The 21890-nt window shown below is 42.4% G+C and overlaps 2 protein-coding genes across 2 annotated transcripts; one reads left to right on the top strand and one right to left on the bottom strand.

Annotated features, from left to right (window-relative positions):
* Positions 1 to 7067: 7067 nt before the first annotated feature.
* Positions 7068 to 9602, bottom strand: LOC124017573. The gene is made up of 11 exons (XM_046332775.1): positions 9448 to 9602; positions 9126 to 9310; positions 8946 to 9049; positions 8586 to 8677; positions 8246 to 8426; positions 8006 to 8111; positions 7838 to 7926; positions 7673 to 7764; positions 7445 to 7552; positions 7285 to 7326; positions 7068 to 7198 (listed from the first exon to the last, which is right to left on the bottom strand). The coding sequence occupies exons 1-10, from the start codon at positions 9509 to 9511 to the stop codon at positions 7310 to 7312; spliced, it is 1038 nt and encodes a 345-aa protein (XP_046188731.1). The 5' UTR covers positions 9512 to 9602; the 3' UTR covers positions 7068 to 7198; positions 7285 to 7309.
* Positions 9603 to 10318: 716 nt separating this feature from the next.
* On the top strand, positions 10319 to 20059 carry LOC124017572 (keratin, type I cytoskeletal 47 kDa-like). Its single transcript, XM_046332774.1, has 8 exons — positions 10319 to 10532; positions 12168 to 12245; positions 12967 to 13040; positions 13187 to 13312; positions 13614 to 13682; positions 18892 to 19019; positions 19674 to 19762; positions 19882 to 20059. Exons 1-8 carry the CDS (start codon positions 10319 to 10321, stop codon positions 19986 to 19988), a joined length of 885 nt encoding a protein of 294 aa, XP_046188730.1. The 3' UTR covers positions 19989 to 20059.
* The last annotated feature ends 1831 nt before the right edge of the window (positions 20060 to 21890 follow it).

The raw sequence follows: 21890 nt of genomic DNA, 5'->3' as shown, positions 1-21890 counted from the left end.
TAGATGGTTACCTTATGTAAACACACACTTAATATGGTGACTAATAGCAGCAGGTTTGGGCTTTCGGTTAGGTCTGTAAGTCAGGCTGGTTGAATGGAGATGTGTTTTTGCCAGTCACCTGGGGAATAGAAGGAGAAGCATTAGTCGTCGCAGGATCCAAAATGGCATACATTGGGTCAAGAGTTAGACATTACCGATTTCTTGATGGCACAGCCATTGAGGTTGTAGTGGAATGTCGCCATCCTTCTCCCGTGGGAAGAACAGAAAATGTGGACGGAACACAGTGTCCAAGGAAAAGACGGGCAGCATGTTCAACCAACTCTGGACTGACTTCACTGTCACTTTAATGGAGTGTTTCACAATCCACATTAAAATCTAAAAATATAAATTTGATAATGTCATCATTCACATCTCAAGAGCCAACACCACAACTTGGCTAGTCTGTTAGGCGGTCAGCATGAGATAAGTAGCCTATTCAAGTTAACATATTAATCATATTATGCGTTCATTATTAGACGTACCTTCATTGGCAGCGCTTGCTGCTACGACAGCCAAAACAATTGCACATTGCCAAAGGAGTGACATGACTGAATGATCTAACAGTGCCTACAAACTAGAAATATTTATGGACCAATTGATCCTAATCATCTTAATTCTGAACACCCGTGAGAGGTCAAGGAGGTGAGTAATTATAGACCACAAAAACCTACCAACATCATCACTTTTGGTATTTCCTGGTCTGAAAAACATACTTGAATTTTTATGGGTTTTTAAAAAGTAAAAATGGTAATAGTCACATCTTTTCCCCATAAAGTAGTCTGTAAAGTGTCTCACAAAACACGATGGACGGACAGAATAGTGACTTAATAAAGTTGAATCAAAAAGATTGAACAATCTGGTTCTTGCTCACTTGATAGTACCACACTAAGTGTGGATTAGGTCTTTACATCAATTTGGCGTATTTTATGGCAGAACAAAAATGCTGATCAATGCAGAGTTCGCTAACGTTAACTATACTGAACCAAAATGTAAACGCCGCAAGCAACAATGAAAGATTTTTCTGAGTTACATTTCATATAAGGAAATCAGTCAATTGAATTAAATTCATTAGGCCCCAAACTATGGATTTCACAGGACTGGGCAGGGGCGCAGCCATGGGTGGGACTGGGAGAGCAGGGGTGCAGCAATGGATGGGACTGGGAGGGCAAGTGCGCAGCCACAGGGGAGCCAGGCCAAGCCAATCAGAATGAGTTCTTCCCCACAAAAGGGCTTTATTACAGACAGAAATACTCCTCAGTTTCATCAGCTGCTGTCAGGGTTGCTGGTTTCAGAGGATCCCTCGGGTGAAGAAGCCAGATGTGGACGTCCTGGGCTGGAGTGGTTACACGTGGTCTGCGGTTGTGAGGCCGGTTGGACGTACTGCCAAATTCTCTAAAACGACATTGGAGGTGGCTTATGTAGAGAAATTAACAGTCAATTCTCTGGCAAAAGCTTTGGTGGACTTTCCTACAGTCAACATGGCAATTGCATTTTGTATGCTATTGTATGTGTGAACGATGGCTTGCTCCTCGAATGATCCCAGTCCCTCCTATTGTGCATCTGTTGTAGAAAGAGGCGACGATTCTCGGAACATATGTTCTCTACAAATGTTTTATTTCCTTTTGGATGCAGGTATGTGGTTTTATCTATGTAAAATATATTATGTATAATAAGTAGAGACTGTATTAAATTTTGTATTCAAAAATCATTTTGATGCACTGAGAGAAAGAGGCGACGATTCTCAGAACATATGTGCTCTACAAATGTTTTATTTCCTTTTGTATGCAGATGTAGCTCTACAAATGTTTTATTTCCTTTTGTATGCAGATGCAAGATACAGAGAGTGAGTTCTGCTTAATTAAAACTACCTGGTCTCCAAAGTCCATGTCTATAGTCTCAATCAACCACACACAACGCAGAGTTACAGCGGTGCAGTATAGCACCGGTTACATCGGTGCCTTCTAGACCCGGATTCATCGTTGATCGACGTCAGCTCAATCACCGCGGCGCTGCTGCTCTAGAGACTAATTATATCATTGAGGTACTCTTGCCGCCTTGTGTCAAAAATCGGAACTACAGTCTTTTTTCCTGTTTATTTTGTTTCTGACAACGATGCTTTGTGAGCGCTGTTTAGAGTTAACTTCTTCGAGATAGGGGGCGCTCTTTTAATTTTTGGATAAAAAACGTTCCCGTTTTAAACAAGATATTTTGTCACTAAAAGATGCTCGACTATGCATGTAATTGACAGCTTTGGAAAGAAACAACTCTGACGTTTCCAAAACTGCAAAGATATTATCTGTGAGTGCCCCAGAACTAATGCCACAGGCGAAACCAAGATGAAATTTCATACAGGAAATGCCCCAGATTCTGAAGTTCGCTGTGTTCCAATGTCTTGCCCCAGATTCTGAAGTTCGCTGTGTTCCAATGGAATGCGCCAGGAATGAGCCTGCCCTTTCTGTCGTTTCCCCAAGGTGTCTGCAGCATTGTGACGTATTTGTAGGCATATCATTGGAAGATTGACCATCCAAAGAGACTACATTTGCCAGGTGTCAGCACGGTGTCCTTCTAAATTATTGGCCTCCAACTGCTCCATTTCTAAAGAGGAGTAAAACCAAATGCATGAATGATTTATCATCGATAGCCTGAAAAACACCTTGATGGATTGATTCACCACCCTGGATGTTTCTGTCAATATTGTGGACAGTTAATATGGAAAAAAGTTTGTCTGGCTAATGACTTGCAAACTCTCCTTCCAGACTCACATCAAACATCTCCAATCGAAAATCAAATCATTTGAGTGCTTTTCTTGTTTTTGCAACAAAGCCTCCTTCACTCATGCCGCCAAGCTTAATAGTAAAACTGCTATCCTATCAATACTGTTACACAAATGTCATCTTTAAAATGGTTCAACAATCTATTCAGCAAACTGGATGCAGTTCTATCACAGTGCCATCCGTTTTGTCACTAAAGCATTTATACCAACCACTGCGACTTTTATGCTCTAGTCGGCTGGCCCTCACTAATGATTCGGCCAGACCCACTGGCTCCAGGTCATCTTCCATGCTAGATCCAATTATTAGGTACAAAGCTCCGCCTTATCTCAGTTCACTGGTCATTTTTGGCAACACCCATTTGCAGCACGCGCTCCAGCAGGTGCATCTCACTGATCATCCCTAAAGCCAACACCTCATTTGGCCGCTTTTCTTGTTCCAGTACTCTGCTGCCTGTGACTGGAACAAACTGCAAAAATCGCTGAAGTTGGAGACTTTTATCTCCCTCACCAACTTCAAACATCAGCTCTCCGAGCAGCTAACCGATTTCGCTGCAGCTGTACATAGTCTATTGGTAAATAGCCCATCCATTTCACCTACCTCATCCCCATACTGTTTTTATACTGTTTTTATTTATTTACTTTTCTGCTCTTTTGCACACCAATATCTCTACCTGTACATGACCATCTGATCATTTATCACTCCAGTGTTAATCTGCAAAATTGTATTATTCGCCTACCTCCTCATGCCTTTTGCACACATTGTATATAGACTGCCCATTTTTTTCCTACTGTGTTATTGACTTGTTAATTGTTTACTCCATGTGTAACTCTGTGTTGTCTGTTCACACTGCTATGCTTTATTTTGGCCAGGTCGCATCTGCAAATGAGAACTTGTTCTCAACTAGCCTACCTGGTTAAATAAAGGTGAAATAAAATAAAATAAAAATTGTATCAACAGCATGGAGGAGGAGCTGCAGCAGCTCAACGTCAGCATCCAGCAGGCCTCTGAGTACCAGATCCTCCTGGACATCAAGATGAGGCTGGAGATGGAGATCGCTGAGTACAGGAGGCTGCTGGATGGAGAGGGACTCAGGTGAGAGGGGATAATGGAGGGGCAGGAAAGAAGGAGGGAGAAGGGATGGGGGGATGACAGCTGTTTATTGGCACCTCATTGCAAACAGTGGTGGAAAATGTACCCAACTGTCATACTTGAATAAAAGTAAAAATACCTGAACAGAAAATTACTCAAATAAAAGTAAATGTCATCCAGTAAAATTCTAATTGAGTAAAAGTATTTGGTTTAAAATATATTTAAGTATCAAAAATAAAAGTAGAAATCACTTAAAATTCCTTATATTAAGCAAACCAGATGGCACCATTTCATTTTGTTTTTTTGGAACGACATTTATTGAACACTCAAACACTCAGACATAACTAACAAACCAAGCATGTCGGTTTAGGGAGTCTGCCAGATCAGAGGCAGTAGGGATGACCAGGAATGTTTGGTTGATAAGTTTGCTGAATTGTACTAAGTATGCAAAATGTAACAAGCACTTTTGGGTGTCGAGGAAAAGTACAATATTTTCTTAAGCAATGTAGAAATAGTAAAAGTGGTCAAATATGGTCAATAACAAAGTACAGATTCCCCCAAAAACGACTTAAGTTACACCACTGATTGCAAACTAGTAGATCAAGATGTGTGTTGGTGAGTTGAGCTGACCACAAGTGTTCTTCGCCTGTGTCTACCAGTAGGCATGTGGAGACCAGACAGGAGATCAGGAAGGTGATCTGGTCAGAAGGTCCAGGAAGTACAACAAATCCAGGAAGTGGTGGAAGGTGAGCAAGCAGATAATAAATAATTAAATGAATGAATCAATGAAAGAATCATGTGTTGTTCATTCATAATACACACAATGAATTAATTAATGAATTCCTGTTTGGTGGCTCTTTCCACAGAGTATAATCCACACATGCAGAACCGGGTGAGGGTGATCGTGGAGGAGATGATGGGAAGATGGTGTCCACCTCAGTAGATGAGAAGGTCCAGGATATGAACTAACTGAGAAGGCCAGATAGTTTAGGAATCTGGTAACGTTAACGGACCACCCAACCCCTGGACCACCCATACAACTGATGATGGGTGATCAAGCCCAGGAGAGAATCTATGAACATGAATATAAATATATATATAAATAATGTTGTATCTCAAACTGTAAAATGTCCCTTTTGACCAGATTGCATCAGCTGAATGATAACTGATGTAATTTACTCATGTTACCTTATAACTCTTAAATGGCTCTATCATGTGGACAATTGAATATTATTTCTAAGGTGTTTTTCCTGTGGTTCCATTTGTTGCCAACATTTGTTGCCACCAGGTGACATCTCTCATTTAAACATCTTTGGCCAGTGCATACGTGAAAATGATTTCATTTGAATATAAACAGTTCTTCATTTGGCAACAGAGTGCATTAATGTCCTGTTTCCATTTAGTCTAATTAACTGATTAAATACTAAATGTGATGCAAGCTAAAATTTTAGGTAAAATGTAAAAAATAATTTTCTATGTTTTTAGCTCCATTTATACTTCCAGGGCCACAAGCCATGTATGTTCTAGCTCATGACAGTTTAAAGTTCAGTGCCTTCAGAAAGACACTATTCATGATACATTTGACTTATTCCACATTTTGTTGCATTTACAGCCTGAATAAAATGTTTAAATATCCTTTTTAAATCACACCATCTACACATGCCCCATAATGACAAAGCATAAATGTCATAGGAGTTTCATTGTCAATTTTGTGTTTTTGTTATATTGTTTGCATCAGGCAACCAATGAAACATGGGTTTAATGTTGTTTTTCGGAGAGGGTTTGTAGACATTTTGGGCAAAATAAACACGTTTGGGCTGATTAGGAGTGAATAGGAAGTACTTCTGCAGGAGAGCAGCATTTTCAATCAGTTGTCATGTTCTTCATTTCTCTGATTAACCTGTTTAGGCAGCCTTAGTTTAATTTGATTATTTAAATGTGATGCAAGGTGATTGTTCCTGTCTTTGTTTGCGTAGTGTTCACCAGATACGCTGTAATAGTTTCACGTTCCGTTTTGTTTTCCAGTCTTTCAATATTTTCTTTGACTTATTCCACATTTCATTCATTACAGTCATGAATAAAATGTTTAAATGCATTTTAAATCACTTCCATCTACACATGCCTCGTTGACAAAGTAAAAACATGTTTATAGAAATGTTTGCAAATGGATTGAAAATGAAATACAGAAATATCTCATTGTACAAGCACCTTTGGCAGAGATTACAGCAGTGAGTCTATAAGAGCTTTCCACATCTCGATTGTGCAATATTTGCCCATTATTCTCTACAGAATTCTTCAAGCTCTGTCAAATTGGTTATTGATCAACAGTAGTGTATATTTGGCCTTGTGTTTTAGGTTATTGTCCTGCTGAATTTGTCTCCAAGTGTCTGTTGGAAAGCAGACGGAACCAGGTTTTCCTTTAGGATTTTGCCTGTGCTTAGCTCTATTCCATTTATTTTCATCCTAAAATATTCACCAGTCCTTGCCGATGACACGCATACCCATAACATGATGCAGCCACCACCATGCTTGGAAAATATGAAGAGTGGTACTCAGTCATGTGTTGTGTTTGATTTGCCTCAAACATACTGTAATGCTTTGTATTCAGGACAAAGTTACTTCTTTGACCTCATTTTGTACAGTTTTACTTTAGTACCTTATTGCAGACAGGATGCATGTTTTGGAATATTATATTCTGTACAGACTTCCTTCTCTTCACTCTGTAATTTTGGTTAGTATTGTGGAGGAACTATGTACAATGCTGTTGATCCAGCCTCAGTTTCCTCCTATCACAGCCATTAAGCATGGCCATCAGCCACCTACAATCTCTAAACTTGGCTTGTCAATTTGATCTTGGGGTGGGCTACTGCTGAAAAAGTATAGCCAACAATAAGCAGGTTCACTTATGACAATCTTTCAAATAGCGTTACCATTGCATGAACACCTGCTGTGACTATCATTAGCAAACTAATTATGCCAAAAGTAGTGTTACAGTTCAAGAGTAATCAGGACACTGGGAAGTCACAAAACACTGAGCACTCTCATTGAGATCATCTTCTTACAACCAGATGGTCACATCTTGGCTATTTTGTGTAGATACCGGCGCCGCACTACATCTCATCAGGATCATAGCATTTTGACAACCATTAGAAACAAACACCATTGTAAAGTATTCATTTTATTGAAACGTGCTCAAGTCAAAGGACTTCATATCCATACTGGGGATAGTGGAAAGTGATGCACCCTTCAGGCCACCTACAATTAGATGGCTGTAGAGACAGAAAAGACAGCCATCCCTGTAACAGGTTGAAGAAGTGTTAGTAACATGCATCTCATTGCCGTTGGGGGATGTTACAGTAAAATAACCAGCACACACACACACCTGACAAGCAAAGTGTTCCAGACCATTACACCAACCAGTCAACTGAATACAGAACACAATGACAGATGAGTAGGTTACAGGTTCAAGTTCATTTGGCATCAAAGCTCATACAATTAAAAGCCAAGTGTAAACTATAGTCTTCAATGCCAAAATCACCAACCTTGTTCTACAGTAGGATATTTGACAAATTCACTGGGGATCCGGGTTTCAGAGTTTTCCACTATTGTGAGCGGTCCAAGAACAGAGTTTTGAACCAGGCCCTGGGGTTCTGAGAAAAAAATATATAAATTACTTCAAGCTGCAGTCCCATCAGAACTCAAGAGTGATCAGCTCAAATTAATATGGAACTACAGTTTAGTCAGGCTTGAAATGAAGTGCCTCAAAATACCTGAATCCACACCCCTCTTCAACCGAGGCTTGCAACTCGAGTCACAGCACTTGCAGAGGTCACTTTGAGACGGGTCGTCCAGCAGCTCCCATCTATGAATAAAAAAAAAGTTGGCTGTTGCATTGGCACTAACGTCATTATGGTCGTTATGTGACCAATACTTACTCTCCAGTCTCTTTAATGTAGTGGCAGGCCTTCTTTTCTATATCAAAAACCTCAGGGTCCCATGCAACAAGCTTACAATGAATATACACCTGGGGTGAAATAAGAGAACAGTCAAGAGCTACAGTATGAAAACAACCCAGTCATACCGAGAACTTGTGGTCCACTCACTTCCTCGCCTAAGGCAAACTTGAAGGACTGCAGGTAAAGCAGAATAGCAGACGAGTGGTACCTAGGCAGGAACCTGGAGTTCCCAGTCTTCCCATCTGCAAGGCAACTGAAAATGCATTGTGCAATGAGCAGACAAACAGAACTTCCATCCAGCAAATAAGCTAACTTTAAAATGTATTCAATACTTTTCAAAAACCAAAACGTGCACCCTACATGGCCATAGCCAGGTCTGGTACATACCCCTTGTTGGTGATGATGGGGTACACCAGGCTCGCAGACTGCAGTTCTGGTGTTGTGGCCGCCACACACTCCTCCAAGAGCAGCAGCAAGGGCTGATGGTCCTTCTGATCCACTGCTGCCCAGATGGGGATGAAAGAGCCCAGGGGAAACAGGCTGCTCTTAGCCAGACCAGTAAGGTCTTCTACATGCAACAGAGAGGGGAAGGGGCGCAATGCTCATACGTACTGTACAGCCACAGGTTTCAACTAGCTTTGGGCAGTGTCCTCTGCTAGGAATTTCTTTACCAGGTAAGTTGACTGAACATATTCTTACAATAATTGATGTTGTATGAGTCACTCACCATTGAGGAGTGCCATGTGGAAAACCAATCCTCCATGACCCTCAGCACTACCATAGGCAGGGATAAGGAATGGGGGAATCCATCCCTCAGGTCTACATACAAGGGGGAATGTTTAGTTTAATAATGAAGGTGGCAAAGGCTTAGGAAGATTTGATTCCAACACCATAGCTAGAGTACACTACACCCAAGAGAGCCCTAAAACTCAACTCAGTTCCACTGCATTTAAAAAAAATAATCATTCCCCTCTAATTAGGGACTGATTTAGACCTGGGACACCAGGTGTGTGCAATTAATGATAAGTAAGTAGAACCGAAATACCTCTTAGGGTAAGAGTTGAGTACCCCTGGCATAGATGGTTACCTTATGTAAACACACTTAATATGGTGACTAATAGCAGCAGGTTTGGGCTTTCGGTTAGGTCTGTAAGTCAGGCTGGTTGAATAGATGTGTTTTTTGCCAGTCACCTGGGGAATAGAAGGAGAAGCATTAGTCGTCGCAGGATCCAAAATGGCATACATTGGGTCAAGAGTTAGACATTACCCGTTTCTTGATGGCACAGCCATTGAGGTTGTAGTGGAATGTCGCCATCCCTTCTCCCGTGGGAAGAACAGAAAATGTGGACGGAACACAGTGTCCAAGGAAAAGACGGGCAGCATGTTCAACCAACTCTGGACTGACCTTCCATGTCACTTTAATGGAGTGTTTCTCACAATCCACATTAAAATCTAAAAATATAAATTTGATAATGTCATCATTCACATCTCAAGAGCCAACACCACAACTTGGCTAGTCTGTTAGGCGGTCAGCATGAGATAAGTAGCCTATTCAAGTTAACATATTATGCGTTCATTATTAGACGTACCTTCATTGGCAGCGCTTGCTGCTACGACAGCCAAAACAATTGCACATTGCCAAAGGAGTGACATGACTGAATGATCTAACAGTGCCTACAAACTAGAAATATTTATGGACCAATTGATCCTAATCATCTTAATTCTGAACACCCGTGAGAGGTCAAGGAGCGATAATTATAGACCTAAAAACCTACCAACATCATCACTTTTGGTATTTCCTGGTCTGAAAACATCCTTGAATTTTTATGGGTTTTAAAAGTAAAAATGGTAATAGTCACATCTTTTCCCCATAAAGTAGTCTGTAAAGCGTCTCACAAAACACGATGGACGGACAGAATAGTGATTTACAAAGGAAATAAAGTTGAATCAAAAAGATTGAACAATCTGGTTTGCTCAATTTGACAGTACCACACTAAGTGTGGATTAGGTCTTTTTTACATCGATTTAAAGCGTATTTTATGCGACAGTCAAAATGCTGATCAAGGATAAGGTAAGACCAGCCATTTAATTGCTGGCCAAGCCTGCTAGTTTACATACTGTAAGGTCATCTCATCAACGATCTAGCTATCTGCCGTAGCTAAATATATGAATAGATCTGAAAAGCGCTATATAGTGGGCATCGCAGCAGGCCATTGGCATACCCGTATAGAATGCAGAGTTCGCTAACGTTAACTATACTGAACCAAAATGTAAACGCCGCAAGCAACAATGAAAGATTTTTCTGAGTTACATTTCATATAAGGAAATCAGTCAATTGAATTAAATTCATTAGGCCCCAATCTATGGATTTCACAGGACTGGGCAGGGGAGCAGCCATGGGTGGGACTGGGAGAGCAGGGGTGCAGCAATGGATGGGACTGGGAGAGCAGGGGTGCAGCAATGGATGGGACTGGGAGAGCAGGGGTGCAGCAATGGATGGGACTGGGAGAGCAGGGGTGCAGCAATGGATGGGACTGGGAGAGCAGGGGTGCAGCCATGGATGTGACTGGGAGAGCAGGGGTGCAGCAATGGATGGGACTGGGAGAGCAGGGGTGCAGCAATGGATGGGACTGGGAGAGCAGGGGTGCAGCAATGGATGGGACTGGGAGGGCAAGTGCGCAGCCACAGGGGAGCCAGGCCAAGCCAATCAGAATGAGTTCTTCCCCACAAAAGGGCTTTATTACAGACAGAAATACTCCTCAGTTTCATCAGCTGTCAGGGTTGCTGGTTTCAGAGGATCCCTCAGGTGAAGAAGCCAGATGTGGACGTCCTGGGCTGGAGTGGTTACACGTGGTCTGCGGTTGTGAGGCCGGTTGGACGTACTGCCAAATTCTCTAAAACGACATTGGAGGCGGCTTATGTAGAGAAATTAACAGTCAATTCTCTGGCAAAAGCTTTGGTGGACTTTCCTACATAGATATGATATCCATTTAGAATGTTGTCAATGAAGCTTGTCAATATGATCATTTTTTAAACACTGGAATTGTTGTCAGGATACCACAGCCAAAGTGATATGCTGTTATGGAAATAGGAAACAAGTGATAATGGTTTAACATGGACCTGATGTCTCTTTACATTGTGCACTTCACAAGATGTAAAGTATCAACTAATGTATATAGAAAAACTGGAAGCCAGTCTGTCAGTATCTGGCACTCCAAGGATGATGAGAATAGATAGGGGGGCTCTTTCCTAGGAAGACTGGAGGTGTGTGTGTGGTAACTGGGGTGTGTGGAAGAGGGTGTATAGTAGAAACTCATCTTTTAAGAGAAATAAAAGGATAATTAAAGCAAAAAAAGCAGGTAAGATTGTTGATGTCCTAGATTAGAAATACATAACCGTTTTGTTAGGGTCCTTCCACCTCCAGCCCTCTAAATTGTGCTGGCCCAGTCTGTGCTATGTCCCTCTTTTTTATATTTAGAACCAAATACTTTTAGACTTTTACGCAAGTAGTATTTTACTGTGTTACTTTTACTTGAGTAACGTTCTGTTTACTTTTGCTCAAGTATGACATTTGGTACTTTTTCCACCACTGATCATTCCACCTGACATTTGGAAGGAATTGCATGTTATTGTCTTTTGCATGTAGGCCAAAGACAATGACACACTCTTTCGCTTTTGTTGGGGTCTTTTGCTAAACGAGGCAGAACATCTCTACCTGTGGTAATAGAACCAAAGAGAGACCTAAGACAACAACATTGCAAGGCAGCAACACATGACAACACAGCATGGTAGCAACACAACATACATAGTGAGGACAATGACATAGCAGGATTTGATCATTTATTTTAAATTCCATTATGTTGGGGATTATCAAATGGGAGAGTACTGATTCTCATAACGTGATGTGTTACGCTCCAAATGGCACCCTATTCCCTATGTAGTGCACAACAGGGCCCACAGGGTCAAATGTAGTGCTCTATATAGGGAATAGGGTGCCATTTCAGATAGACCCATGAACTGAACTTTTTATTTGGATTTATTTCACCAAGCAAGTCAGTTAAAAACAAATTCTTATTTACAATGACGGCCTATCCCGGCCAAACTCTCCCTTAACACAGATGACGCTGGGCCAATTGTGCAGCGCCCTATGGTACTCCAAATCACGACCGCTTGTGATTCAACCTGGGATCGAAACAGGTTCTGTAGTGATGACCCTAGCCCCACTGCAATGCAGTGCCTTAGACCACTGTGCCACTCGGGAGCCCAAATGATTCCCTCCACTCCCTGTGTACACTGGTACGCTCTCTAGAGGCAGCTAATAGTAAGTTGGAGCTGCAGATCAAGGAGTTCTACGAGATGAGATCACCGACTCACAAGAAGGACCTCAGTGGGTTCCATACCACCATCTCAGACATAATATAATAATAATAATAATATAATATATGCCATTTAGCAGGCGCTTTTATCCAAAGCGACTTACAGTCATGTGTGCATACATTCTACGTATGGGTGGTCCCGGGGATCGAACCCACTACCCTGGCGTTACAAGCGCCATGCTCTACCAACTGAGCTACAGAAAGACATCCTCAACCAGGTACTTCTGGGTAATGTAGTCTTAATGTAGCGACCCACTGGGCACACACTGGTTGAATCAACATTGTTTCCATGTAATTGCAATGTAAAAAACAATGTGGAATAGACGTTGAATTGATGTCTGTCACAGTGGGAGGGGTGGTGAGGATAGGATTGAGAAGACGCCAACAGCTTTGTGAATGAAGAGCGTCACTAGAATGAATTAGATAAGTGATAGATTTGAGGTATAATTCCTATTGTCTCTCAGTATTTATCTTGTTGATTGTTGAAAAACATGTTCTGTTGTAAATGAATGAACAGTAGACATGAACCAGATCTGTTGATCTAAACACATGATATCCTATACATAGTTGACTCTGTAATTACATCCCATTGACTGTGGCTGTCCTCCTGTTCCTAGATCCAAGCCAGGTCTGTGGAGAACTCTCAGATGATCCTGCGGGTGGATAATGCCAGACATGCAGCTGATGTCTTCAAGATGAAGTAGGTGCACTTCCTGTTTGTACTGTACACAGCCTCTGTGAGGACCCAGTATGAGGGCATGATAATGAAGAACCAGAGAGATGCTGCCAAGTGGTTTGAGAGCAAGGTGAGACAACTTCTGAAAATAGGACAGGGGGACTCGAAAGATGTGGGCATGGGTCCCTTAATGTGTTTTGTGAGAGGCACAATTGACATGTATTTTGTGAAGTGGTACTACACTTTTGACTAATACGGTGTGTGTGTGTGTGTCAGGTGGAGGTGCTTCAGAACCAGATCACCACCAGCACCACAGAGGTGAATACCTCTCAATCTCAGGTGACCGACCTGAAGAGGACCTTCCAGAGCCTGGAGATTGAACTACATGGCCTGCTCACTCAGGTATGATGTCAAACCATCTTAGTGAATCAGCATCCCTAAACATATAGCATTTCTCTTTACCCTACCTCTGTTCCTAAAATATGGAATTCCTTTAGGTCTTAAAAGAACAGTACACTCCAAAATCAAAGTTTGTTAGATGTTTTCAGACCTCCACAGTGGTCTAATGTCAAGGTGTTCTAACACCTTTATGCACACCAATCTAACTATCTCTACCATTCTTCATCTCCCTCTTTATGCATTTATACTACCCTCTCCTTCTTTCCTTCATCTTCATCCCTTACAAACATAAACACATTCCTAGAAGGGGTACCTGGAGCAGAGCGTCGTTGATATAAACGGCCGCCACGGCTCCCAGCTGAGCCAGCTGCAGGTTTGAACTACTAATTTTGAAAATGACTCTCTCCAGAAATAAGTCTCTCACTGTTGCCGCCTGCTACCGACCACCCTCAGCTCCCAGCTGTGCCCTGGACACCATTTGTGAATTGATCGCCCCCCATCTAGCTTCAGAGTTTGTTCTGTTAGGTGACCTAAACTGGGATATGCTTAACACCCCGGCAGTCCTACAATCTAAGCTAGATGCCCTCAATCTCACTCAAATCATCAAGGAACCCACCAGGTACAACCCTAAATCCGTAAACAAGGGCACCCTCATAGACGTCATCCTGACCAACTGGCCCTCCAAATACACCTCCGCTGTCTTCAACCAGGATCTCAGCGACCACTGCCTCATTGCCTGTATCCGCCACGGAGCCGCAGTCAAACGACCACCCCTCATCACTGTCAAACGCTCCCTAAAACACTTCTGTGAGCAGGCCTTTCTAATCGACCTGGCCCGGGTATCCTGGAAGGACATTGACCTCATCCCGTCAGTTGAGGATGCCTGGTCATTCTTTAAAAGTAACTTCCTCACCATTTTAGATAAGCATGCTCCGTTCAAAAAATGCAGAACCAAGAACAGATACAGCCCTTGGTTCACTCCAGACCTGACTGCACTCGACCAGCTCAAAAACATCCTGTGGCGGACTGCAATAGCATCGAATAGCCCCTGTGATATGCAACTGTTCAGGGAAGTCAGGAACCAATACACGCAGTCAGTCAGGAAAGCTAAGGCCAGCTTCTTCAGGCAGAAGTTTGCATCCTGTAGCTCCAACTCCAAAAAGTTCTGGGACACTGTGAAGTCCATGGAGAACAAGAGCACCTCCTCCCAGCTGCCCACTGCACTGAGGCTAGGTAACACGGTCTCCACCGATAAATCCATGATTATCGAAAACTTCAATAAGAACTTCTCAACGGCTGGCCATGCCTTCCGCCTGGCTACTCCAACCTCGGCCAACAGCTCTGCCCCCCCCCCCCGCAGCTCCTCGCCCAAGCCTCTCCAGGTTCTCCTTTACCCAAATCCAGATAGCAGATGTTCTGAAAGTGCTGCAAAACCTGGACCCGTACAAATCAGCTGGGCTTGACAATCTGGACCCTCTATTTCTGAAACTATCTGCCGCCATTGTCGCAACCCCTATTACCAGCCTGTTCAACCTCTCTTTCATATCGTCTGAGATCCCCAAGGATTGGAAAGCTGCCACAGTCATCCCCCTCTTCAAAGGGGGAGACACCCTGGACCCAAACTGTTATAGACCTATATCCATCCTGCCCTGTCTATCTAAGGTCTTCGAAAGCCAAGTCAACAAACAGGTCACTGACCATCTCGAATCCCACCGTACCTTCTCCGCTGTGCAATCTGGTTTCCGAGCCGGTCACGGGTGCACCTTAGCTACACTCAAGGTACTAAACGATATCATAACCGCCATCGATAAAAGACAGTACTGTGCAGCCGTCTTCATCGACCTCGCCAAGGCTTTCGACTCTGTCAATCACCATATTCTTATCGGCAGACTCAATAGCCTCGGTTTTTCGGATGACTGCCTTGCCTGGTTCACCAATTACTTTGCAGACAGAGTTCAGTGTGTCAAATCGGAGGGCATGCTGTCCAGTCCTCTGGCAGTCTCTGTGGGGGTGCCACAGGGTTCAATTCTCGGGCCGACTCTTTTCTCTGTATATATCAGTGGTTCTTAACCTGGGTTCGATCGAACCCCAGGGGTTCGGTGAGTCAGTCTCAGGGGTTCGGCGGAGGTCAAGACACACATCCGACTCATATGATTCGTGATGACTCGCCCCTCTTGGCCATCATTGGCTGCAGGTGATCACGCTACATCGCTTGGCCTATCTGTGCTGCAGGGAATTTGGTGCGCTCAGTCGTCGACTTGTGACTGTCGTGATTTCTTTCTTAATATTTTAATCCCTTCATACTTACTATGTCGAGCAAAAAAAGAAAGTGGTCGGAGGTATATGTACAATATGGATTCACATGTATAACGGAACGTGATGGGAGTCAGCGTCCTAACTGTATGATTTGCATTGCCAAGTTGAGCAAATCTAGTCTAGCACCGGCAAAACTAAGAGAACACTTCCTTAAGCTGCATGGAGATGGAAAATACAAGAACACAACGCTCGCTGAATTCAAGGTGAAGAGAGCCAGATTCGATGAAAAGGCTACTCTGCCTGTTCTCGGCTTTGTACCCATCAACAAAACCGATCCTCACAGCATCTTACGAAGTTGCTTACCTGATCGCAAAGCAGGGGAAACCGCACACCATTGGTGAAACACTCACCAGCTGTGTTGAAGATGGCAAATATCATGCTGGGAAAAGAGGCTGAAGTTAAGTTATCCCAAATTCCTCTTTCAAATGACACCATCAGCGATAGAATAGAGGACATGAGCAAAGACAAAGACACAAGTAGTTGCAGATCTGATTTCAAGCCCGGCAAAATTCAGCCTTCAACTCGACGAGACCACAGACGTTTCCAATCTAAGCCAGCTTGCTGTATTCGTGCTCTATGTGAAAGACGGCGTGATGAAATATTTTTTATTTTGTAAGCCTCTTACAACAACAACTAAGGCAGCCGATGTGAAGAAACTTGTGGATGACTTCTTCAAAGACAAATCTTTCGTGGAATATGGTTTCTGCAGTTTGTTCGGACGGAGCTCCAGTCATGCTGGGAAGAAAATCTGGTTTTGGTGCTCTAGTGAAAGCCGATGCACCACACATCATTGTTACGCATTGTATTCTAAACAGGCACGCGTTGGCAACAAAAACCTTGCCTCCAAAACTGGCAGAAGTATTAAAAATTGTAGTGGAATGCGTGAACTATGTGCGAACTAGTGCTCTGAGGCACCACATCTTCAGTGAGCTGTGTAAAGAAATGGGCTTTGAATTCGATGTACTTCTGTACCATTCTAACGTTTGATGGTTATCCCGGGGACAGGTGCTGAATCGAAATTTTTGCCATGCGTGTGGAATTAGCCCTGTTTTTGCAAGAGCACCAACATTGTCATGCATTTTGCTTAAAAAATTCTGAGTTCATTCTCATTTTAGCGTACATGGCTGATATCTTCGCAGCTCTCAATCATCTCAATCAAAAGATGCAGGGCGGTGGTGTCAACATGATCGAAGCGGAGGAAAACCTGAAGGCTTTTAAAAAAAAAAAAAAGCTACCGTTATGGAAACGACGAACAGAGAATGATAACTTCGCAAACTTTTCCCCTGCTGGACAACTGTGTAAGTAAGATCGTAGATGTATCTGGAATCGGAGACATTTCTGTACCCGCGGAACTGAAACAAGCAATTGCCACGCACTTAGATGAGCTTGCAAAGTCTCTCGAGGGATACTTCCCTACAAGAGAGTCATATCCAGCATGGGTGAGACAGCCGTTCACATTTAGTGTTGAGACAACAGATGTCAATGATGAATACCTCGAGGAAATCATTGACATTCAGTAGAGCCAGGTTCAACAGCAACTCTTCAGAACAACAATGCTTTCAACGTTTTGGTGTCAACAAATGGTAACGTACCCTTTTATTGCTAAGAAAGCTCTGGAGATTTTCACACAGTTACAACATATGTTTGCGAGCAATCCTCTTCGAGGATGCTGGACATTAAAACAAAGAAAAGGAACAGACTTTATTACTGGTCTCTGAAAAGCAGAAGTCACACTGATTTGCAGTAAATATTATGTTTTTGTTTTTGTGTGAAAATCATGTTTTGATGATTTTGTTCTTTGAACACAGTGATGTTGATGCACGGTTCATTTTGTGCACCAGTAAAATATATACCTATGTTTTGAATTTGAAAAAAATCATATTTTATTTTTCCAGTTAAGAAGGGTTCGGTGAATGCGCATATGAAACTGGTGGGGTTCAGTACCTCCAACAAGGTTAAGACCCACTGGTATATATCAATGATGTTGCTCTTGCTGCGGGCGATTCCCTGATCCACCTCTACACAGACGACACCATTCTATATACTTTTGACCCGTCATTGGATACTGTGCTATCTAACCTCCAAACGAGCTTCAATGCCATACAGCACTCCTTCCGTGGCCTCCAACTGCTCTTAAACGCGAGTAAAACCAAATGCATGCTTTTCAACCGATCGCTGCCTGCACCCGCATGCCCGACTAGCATCACCACCCTGGATGGTTCCGACCTTGAATATGTGGACACCTATACGTACCTAGGTGTCTGGCTAGACTGCAAACTCTCCTTCCAGACTCACATCAAACATCTCCAATCGAAAATCAAATCAAGAGTCGGCTTTCTATTCCGCAACAAAGCCTCCTTCACTCATGCCGCCAAGCTTACCCTAGTAAAACTGACTATCCTACCGATCCTCGACTTCGGCGATGTCATCTACAAAATGGCTTCCAACAATCTACTCAGCAAACTGGATGCAGTCTATCACAGTGCCATCCGTTTTGTCACTAAAGCACCTTATACCACCCACCACTGCGACTTGTATGCTCTAGTTGGCTGGCCCTCACTACATATTCGTCGCCAGACCCACTGGCTCCAGGTCATCTACAAGTCCATGCTAGGTAAAGCTCCGCCTTATCTCAGTTCACTGGTCACGATGGCAACACCCATCCGCAGCACGCGCTCCAGCAGGTGCATCTCACTGATCATCCCTAAAGCCAACACCTCATTTGGCCGCCTTTCGTTCCAGTACTCTGCTGCCTGTGACTGGAACAAACTGCAAAAATCGCTGAAGTTGGAGACTTTTATCTCCCTCACCAACTTCAAACATCAGCTCTCCGAGCAGCTAACCGATCGCTGCAGCTGTACATAGTCTATTGGTAAATAGCCCATCCATTTCACCTACCTCATCCCCATACTGTTTTTATACTGTTTTTTATTTATTTACTTTTCTGCTCTTTTGCACACCAATATCTCTACCTGTACATGACCATCTGATCATTTATCACTCCAGTGTTAATCTGCAAAATTGTATTATTCGCCTACCTCCTCATGCCTTTTGCACACATTGTATATAGACTGCCCATTTTTTTCCTACTGTGTTATTGACTTGTTAATTGTTTACTCCATGTGTAACTCTGTGTTGTCTGTTCACACTGCTATGCTTTATTTTGGCCAGGTCGCAGTTGCAAATGAGAACTTGTTCTCAACTAGCCTACCTGGTTAAATAAAGGTGAAATAAAATAAAATAAAAATTGTATCAACAGCATGGAGGAGGAGCTGCAGCAGCTCAACGTCAGCATCCAGCAGGCCTCTGAGTACCAGATCCTCCTGGACATCAAGATGAGGCTGGAGATGGAGATCGCTGAGTACAGGAGGCTGCTGGATGGAGAGGGACTCAGGTGAGAGGGGATAATGGAGGGGCAGGAAAGAAGGAGGGAGAAGGGATGGGGGGATGACAGCTGTTTATTGGCACCTCATTGCAAACAGTGGTGGAAAATGTACCCAACTGTCATACTTGAATAAAAGTAAAAATACCTGAACAGAAAATTACTCAAATAAAAGTAAATGTCATCCAGTAAAATTCTAATTGAGTAAAAGTATTTGGTTTAAAATATATTTAAGTATCAAAAATAAAAGTAGAAATCACTTAAAATTCCTTATATTAAGCAAACCAGATGGCACCATTTCTTATTTTTATTTTTTTACGGAAAGCCGGCGCACACTCAAACACTCAGACATAACTAACAAACCAAGCATGTCGGTTTAGGGAGTCTGCCAGATCAGAGGCAGTAGGGATGACCAGGAATGTTTGGTTGATAAGTTTTTGAATTGTACTAAGTATGCAAAATGTAACAAGCACTTTTGGGTGTCGAGGAAAAGTACAATATTTTCTTAAGCAATGTAGTAAAGTAAAAGTGGTCAAATATGGCAATAACAAAGTACAGATACCCCCAAAAACGACTTAAGTTACACCACTGATTGCAAACTAGTAGATCAAGATGTGTGTTGGTGAGTTGAGCTGACCACAAGTGTTCTTCGCCTGTGTCTACCAGTAGGCATGTGGAGACCAGACAGGAGATCAGGAAGGTGATCGTGGTCGAGAAGGTCCAGGAAGTACAACAAATCCAGGAAGTGGTGGAAGGTGAGCAAGCAGATAATAAATAATTAAATGAATGAATCAATGAAAGAATCATGTGTTGTTCCCCATAATACACACAATGAATTAATTAATGAATTCCTGTTTGGTGGCTCTTTCCACAGAGTATAATCCACACATGCAGAAGCGGGTGAGGGTGATCGTGGAGGAGATGGTGGATGGGAAGATGGTGTCCACCTCAGTAGATGAGAAGGTCCAGGATATGAACTAACTGAGAAGGCCAGATAGTTCCGGAATCTGGTGAAGCGTTAACGGACCACCCATACCCCTGGACCACCCATACAACTGATGATGGGTGATCAAGCCCCGTATATATATATATATATATATATATATATATATATAAATAATGTTGTGGTCGCATACTGTAAAATGTCCCTTTTGACAGGATTGCATCAGCTGAATGATAACTGATGTAATTTACTCATGTTACCTTATAACTCTTAAATGGCTCTATCATGTGGACAATTGAATATTATTTCTAAGGTGTTTTTCCTGTGGTTCCATTTGTTGCCAACATTTGTTGCCACCAGGTGACATCTCTCATTTAAACATCTTTGGCCAGTGCATACGTGAAAATGATTTCATTTGAATATAGTTCTTCATTTCGTGCATTAATGTCCTGTTTCCATTTAGTCTAATTAACTGATTAAATACTAAATGTGATGCAAGCTAAAATTAGTTAGGTAAAATGTGTTTTCTATGTTGTTAGCAAGCCAAGTTTCGCCTTCCAGTTACCAAGCTGCTAGCTAGCTCAACAGTTTTAGCCTTCCAGTGCCTTCAGAAAGTATTCGTACCTTTGACTTATTCCACATTTTGTTGTGTTACAGCCTGAATAAAATGTTTAAATATATTTTTTAAATCACCCATCTACACATGCCCCATAATGACAAAGTAAATGTCACGCCTTGGTCATTGTATTTTGTGTTTTTGTTATATGTTTGGGGAGGCCAGAGTGTGACATGGGTTTATATGTTGTTTTTCGTATTGGGGTTTGTAGTTTTGGGACTGATCGCGGCTGATTAGGAGTGTTGTATAGGCTTGGCTGCCTGAGGCGATTTTCAATCAGTCAGGTGATTCTCGTTGTCTCTGATTGGGAACCGTATTTAGGCAGCCTTAGTTTCGCTTTGTATTTCGTGGGTGATTGTTCCTGTCTTTGTGTAGTGTTCACCAGATACGCTGTAATAGTTTCACGTTCCGTTTGTTTTAGTCTTTCAATATTTTCATGTACCACATTTCATTCATTAGTCATGAGTAACCAACACGCTGCATTTCGGTCCGACTCTCTTCCTTCAACAGACGAACGCCGTTACAGTAAAAACATGTTTATAGAAATGTTTGCAAATGGATTGAAAATGAAATACAGAAATATCTCATTGTACAAGCACCTTTGGCAGAGATTACAGTAGTGAGTCTATAAGAGCTTTCCACATCTCGATTGTGCAATATTTGCCCATTATTCTCTACAGAATTCTTCACGCTCTGTCAAATTGGTTATTGATCAACAGTAGTGTATATTTGGCCTTGTGTTTTAGGTTATTGTCCTGCTGAATTTGTCTCCAAGTGTCTGTTGGAAAGCAGACGGAACCAGGTTCCTTTAGGATTTTGCCTGTGCTTAGCTCTATTCCATTTATTTTCATCCTAAAATATTCACCAGTCCTTGCCGATGACAGGCATACCCATAACATGATGCAGCCACCACCATGCTTGGAAAATATGAAGTGGTACTCAGTCATGTGTTGTGTTTGATTTGCCTCAAACATACTGTAATGCTTTGTATTCAGGACAAAGTTACTTCTTTGACCTCATTTTGTACAGGTTTACTTTAGTACCTTATTGCAGACAGGATGCATGTTTTGGAATATTATATTCTGTACAGACTTCCTTCTCTTCACTCTGTAATTTTGGTTAGTATTGTGGAGTAACTATGTACAATGCTGTTGATCCAGCCTCAGTTTCCTCCTATCACAGCCATTAAGCATGGCCATCAGCCACCTACAATCTCTAAACTTGGGGTGGGCTACTGCTGAAAAAGTATAGCCAACAATAAGCAGGTTCACTTATGACAATCTTTCAAATAGCGTTACCATTGCATGAACACCTGCTGTGACTA

This window comes from Oncorhynchus gorbuscha, unplaced genomic scaffold (assembly GCF_021184085.1).
Source record: "Oncorhynchus gorbuscha isolate QuinsamMale2020 ecotype Even-year unplaced genomic scaffold, OgorEven_v1.0 Un_scaffold_2758, whole genome shotgun sequence".
Taxonomy (NCBI): domain Eukaryota; kingdom Metazoa; phylum Chordata; class Actinopteri; order Salmoniformes; family Salmonidae; genus Oncorhynchus; species Oncorhynchus gorbuscha.
The sequence above is the reverse complement of the archived record's forward strand: the minus strand, read 5'-3'. Positions and strand labels throughout refer to the sequence as shown.

Excerpts from the sequence above, each read along its gene's own strand:
- LOC124017573 (XM_046332775.1), bottom strand. The coding sequence starts at position 9,511 with ATGTCACTCCTTTGGCAATGTGCAATTGTTTTGGCTGTCGTAGCAGCA. Across the intron at positions 9,311-9,447 it reads AGCAAGCGCTGCCAATGAAG|ATTTTAATGTGGATTGTGAG; the intron begins GTACGTCTAATA and ends TTATATTTTTAG. Across the intron at positions 8,678-8,945 it reads ATTAAGTGTGTTTACATAAG|ACCTGAGGGATGGATTCCCC; the intron begins GTAACCATCTAT and ends CCTTGTATGTAG.
- LOC124017572 (XM_046332774.1), top strand. The coding sequence starts at position 10,319 with ATGGATGGGACTGGGAGAGCAGGGGTGCAGCAATGGATGGGACTGGGA. Across the intron at positions 13,683-18,891 it reads CCCAGCTGAGCCAGCTGCAG|GAGGAGCTGCAGCAGCTCAA; the intron begins GTTTGAACTACT and ends AACAGCATGGAG. Across the intron at positions 19,763-19,881 it reads AATCCAGGAAGTGGTGGAAG|AGTATAATCCACACATGCAG; the intron begins GTGAGCAAGCAG and ends CTCTTTCCACAG.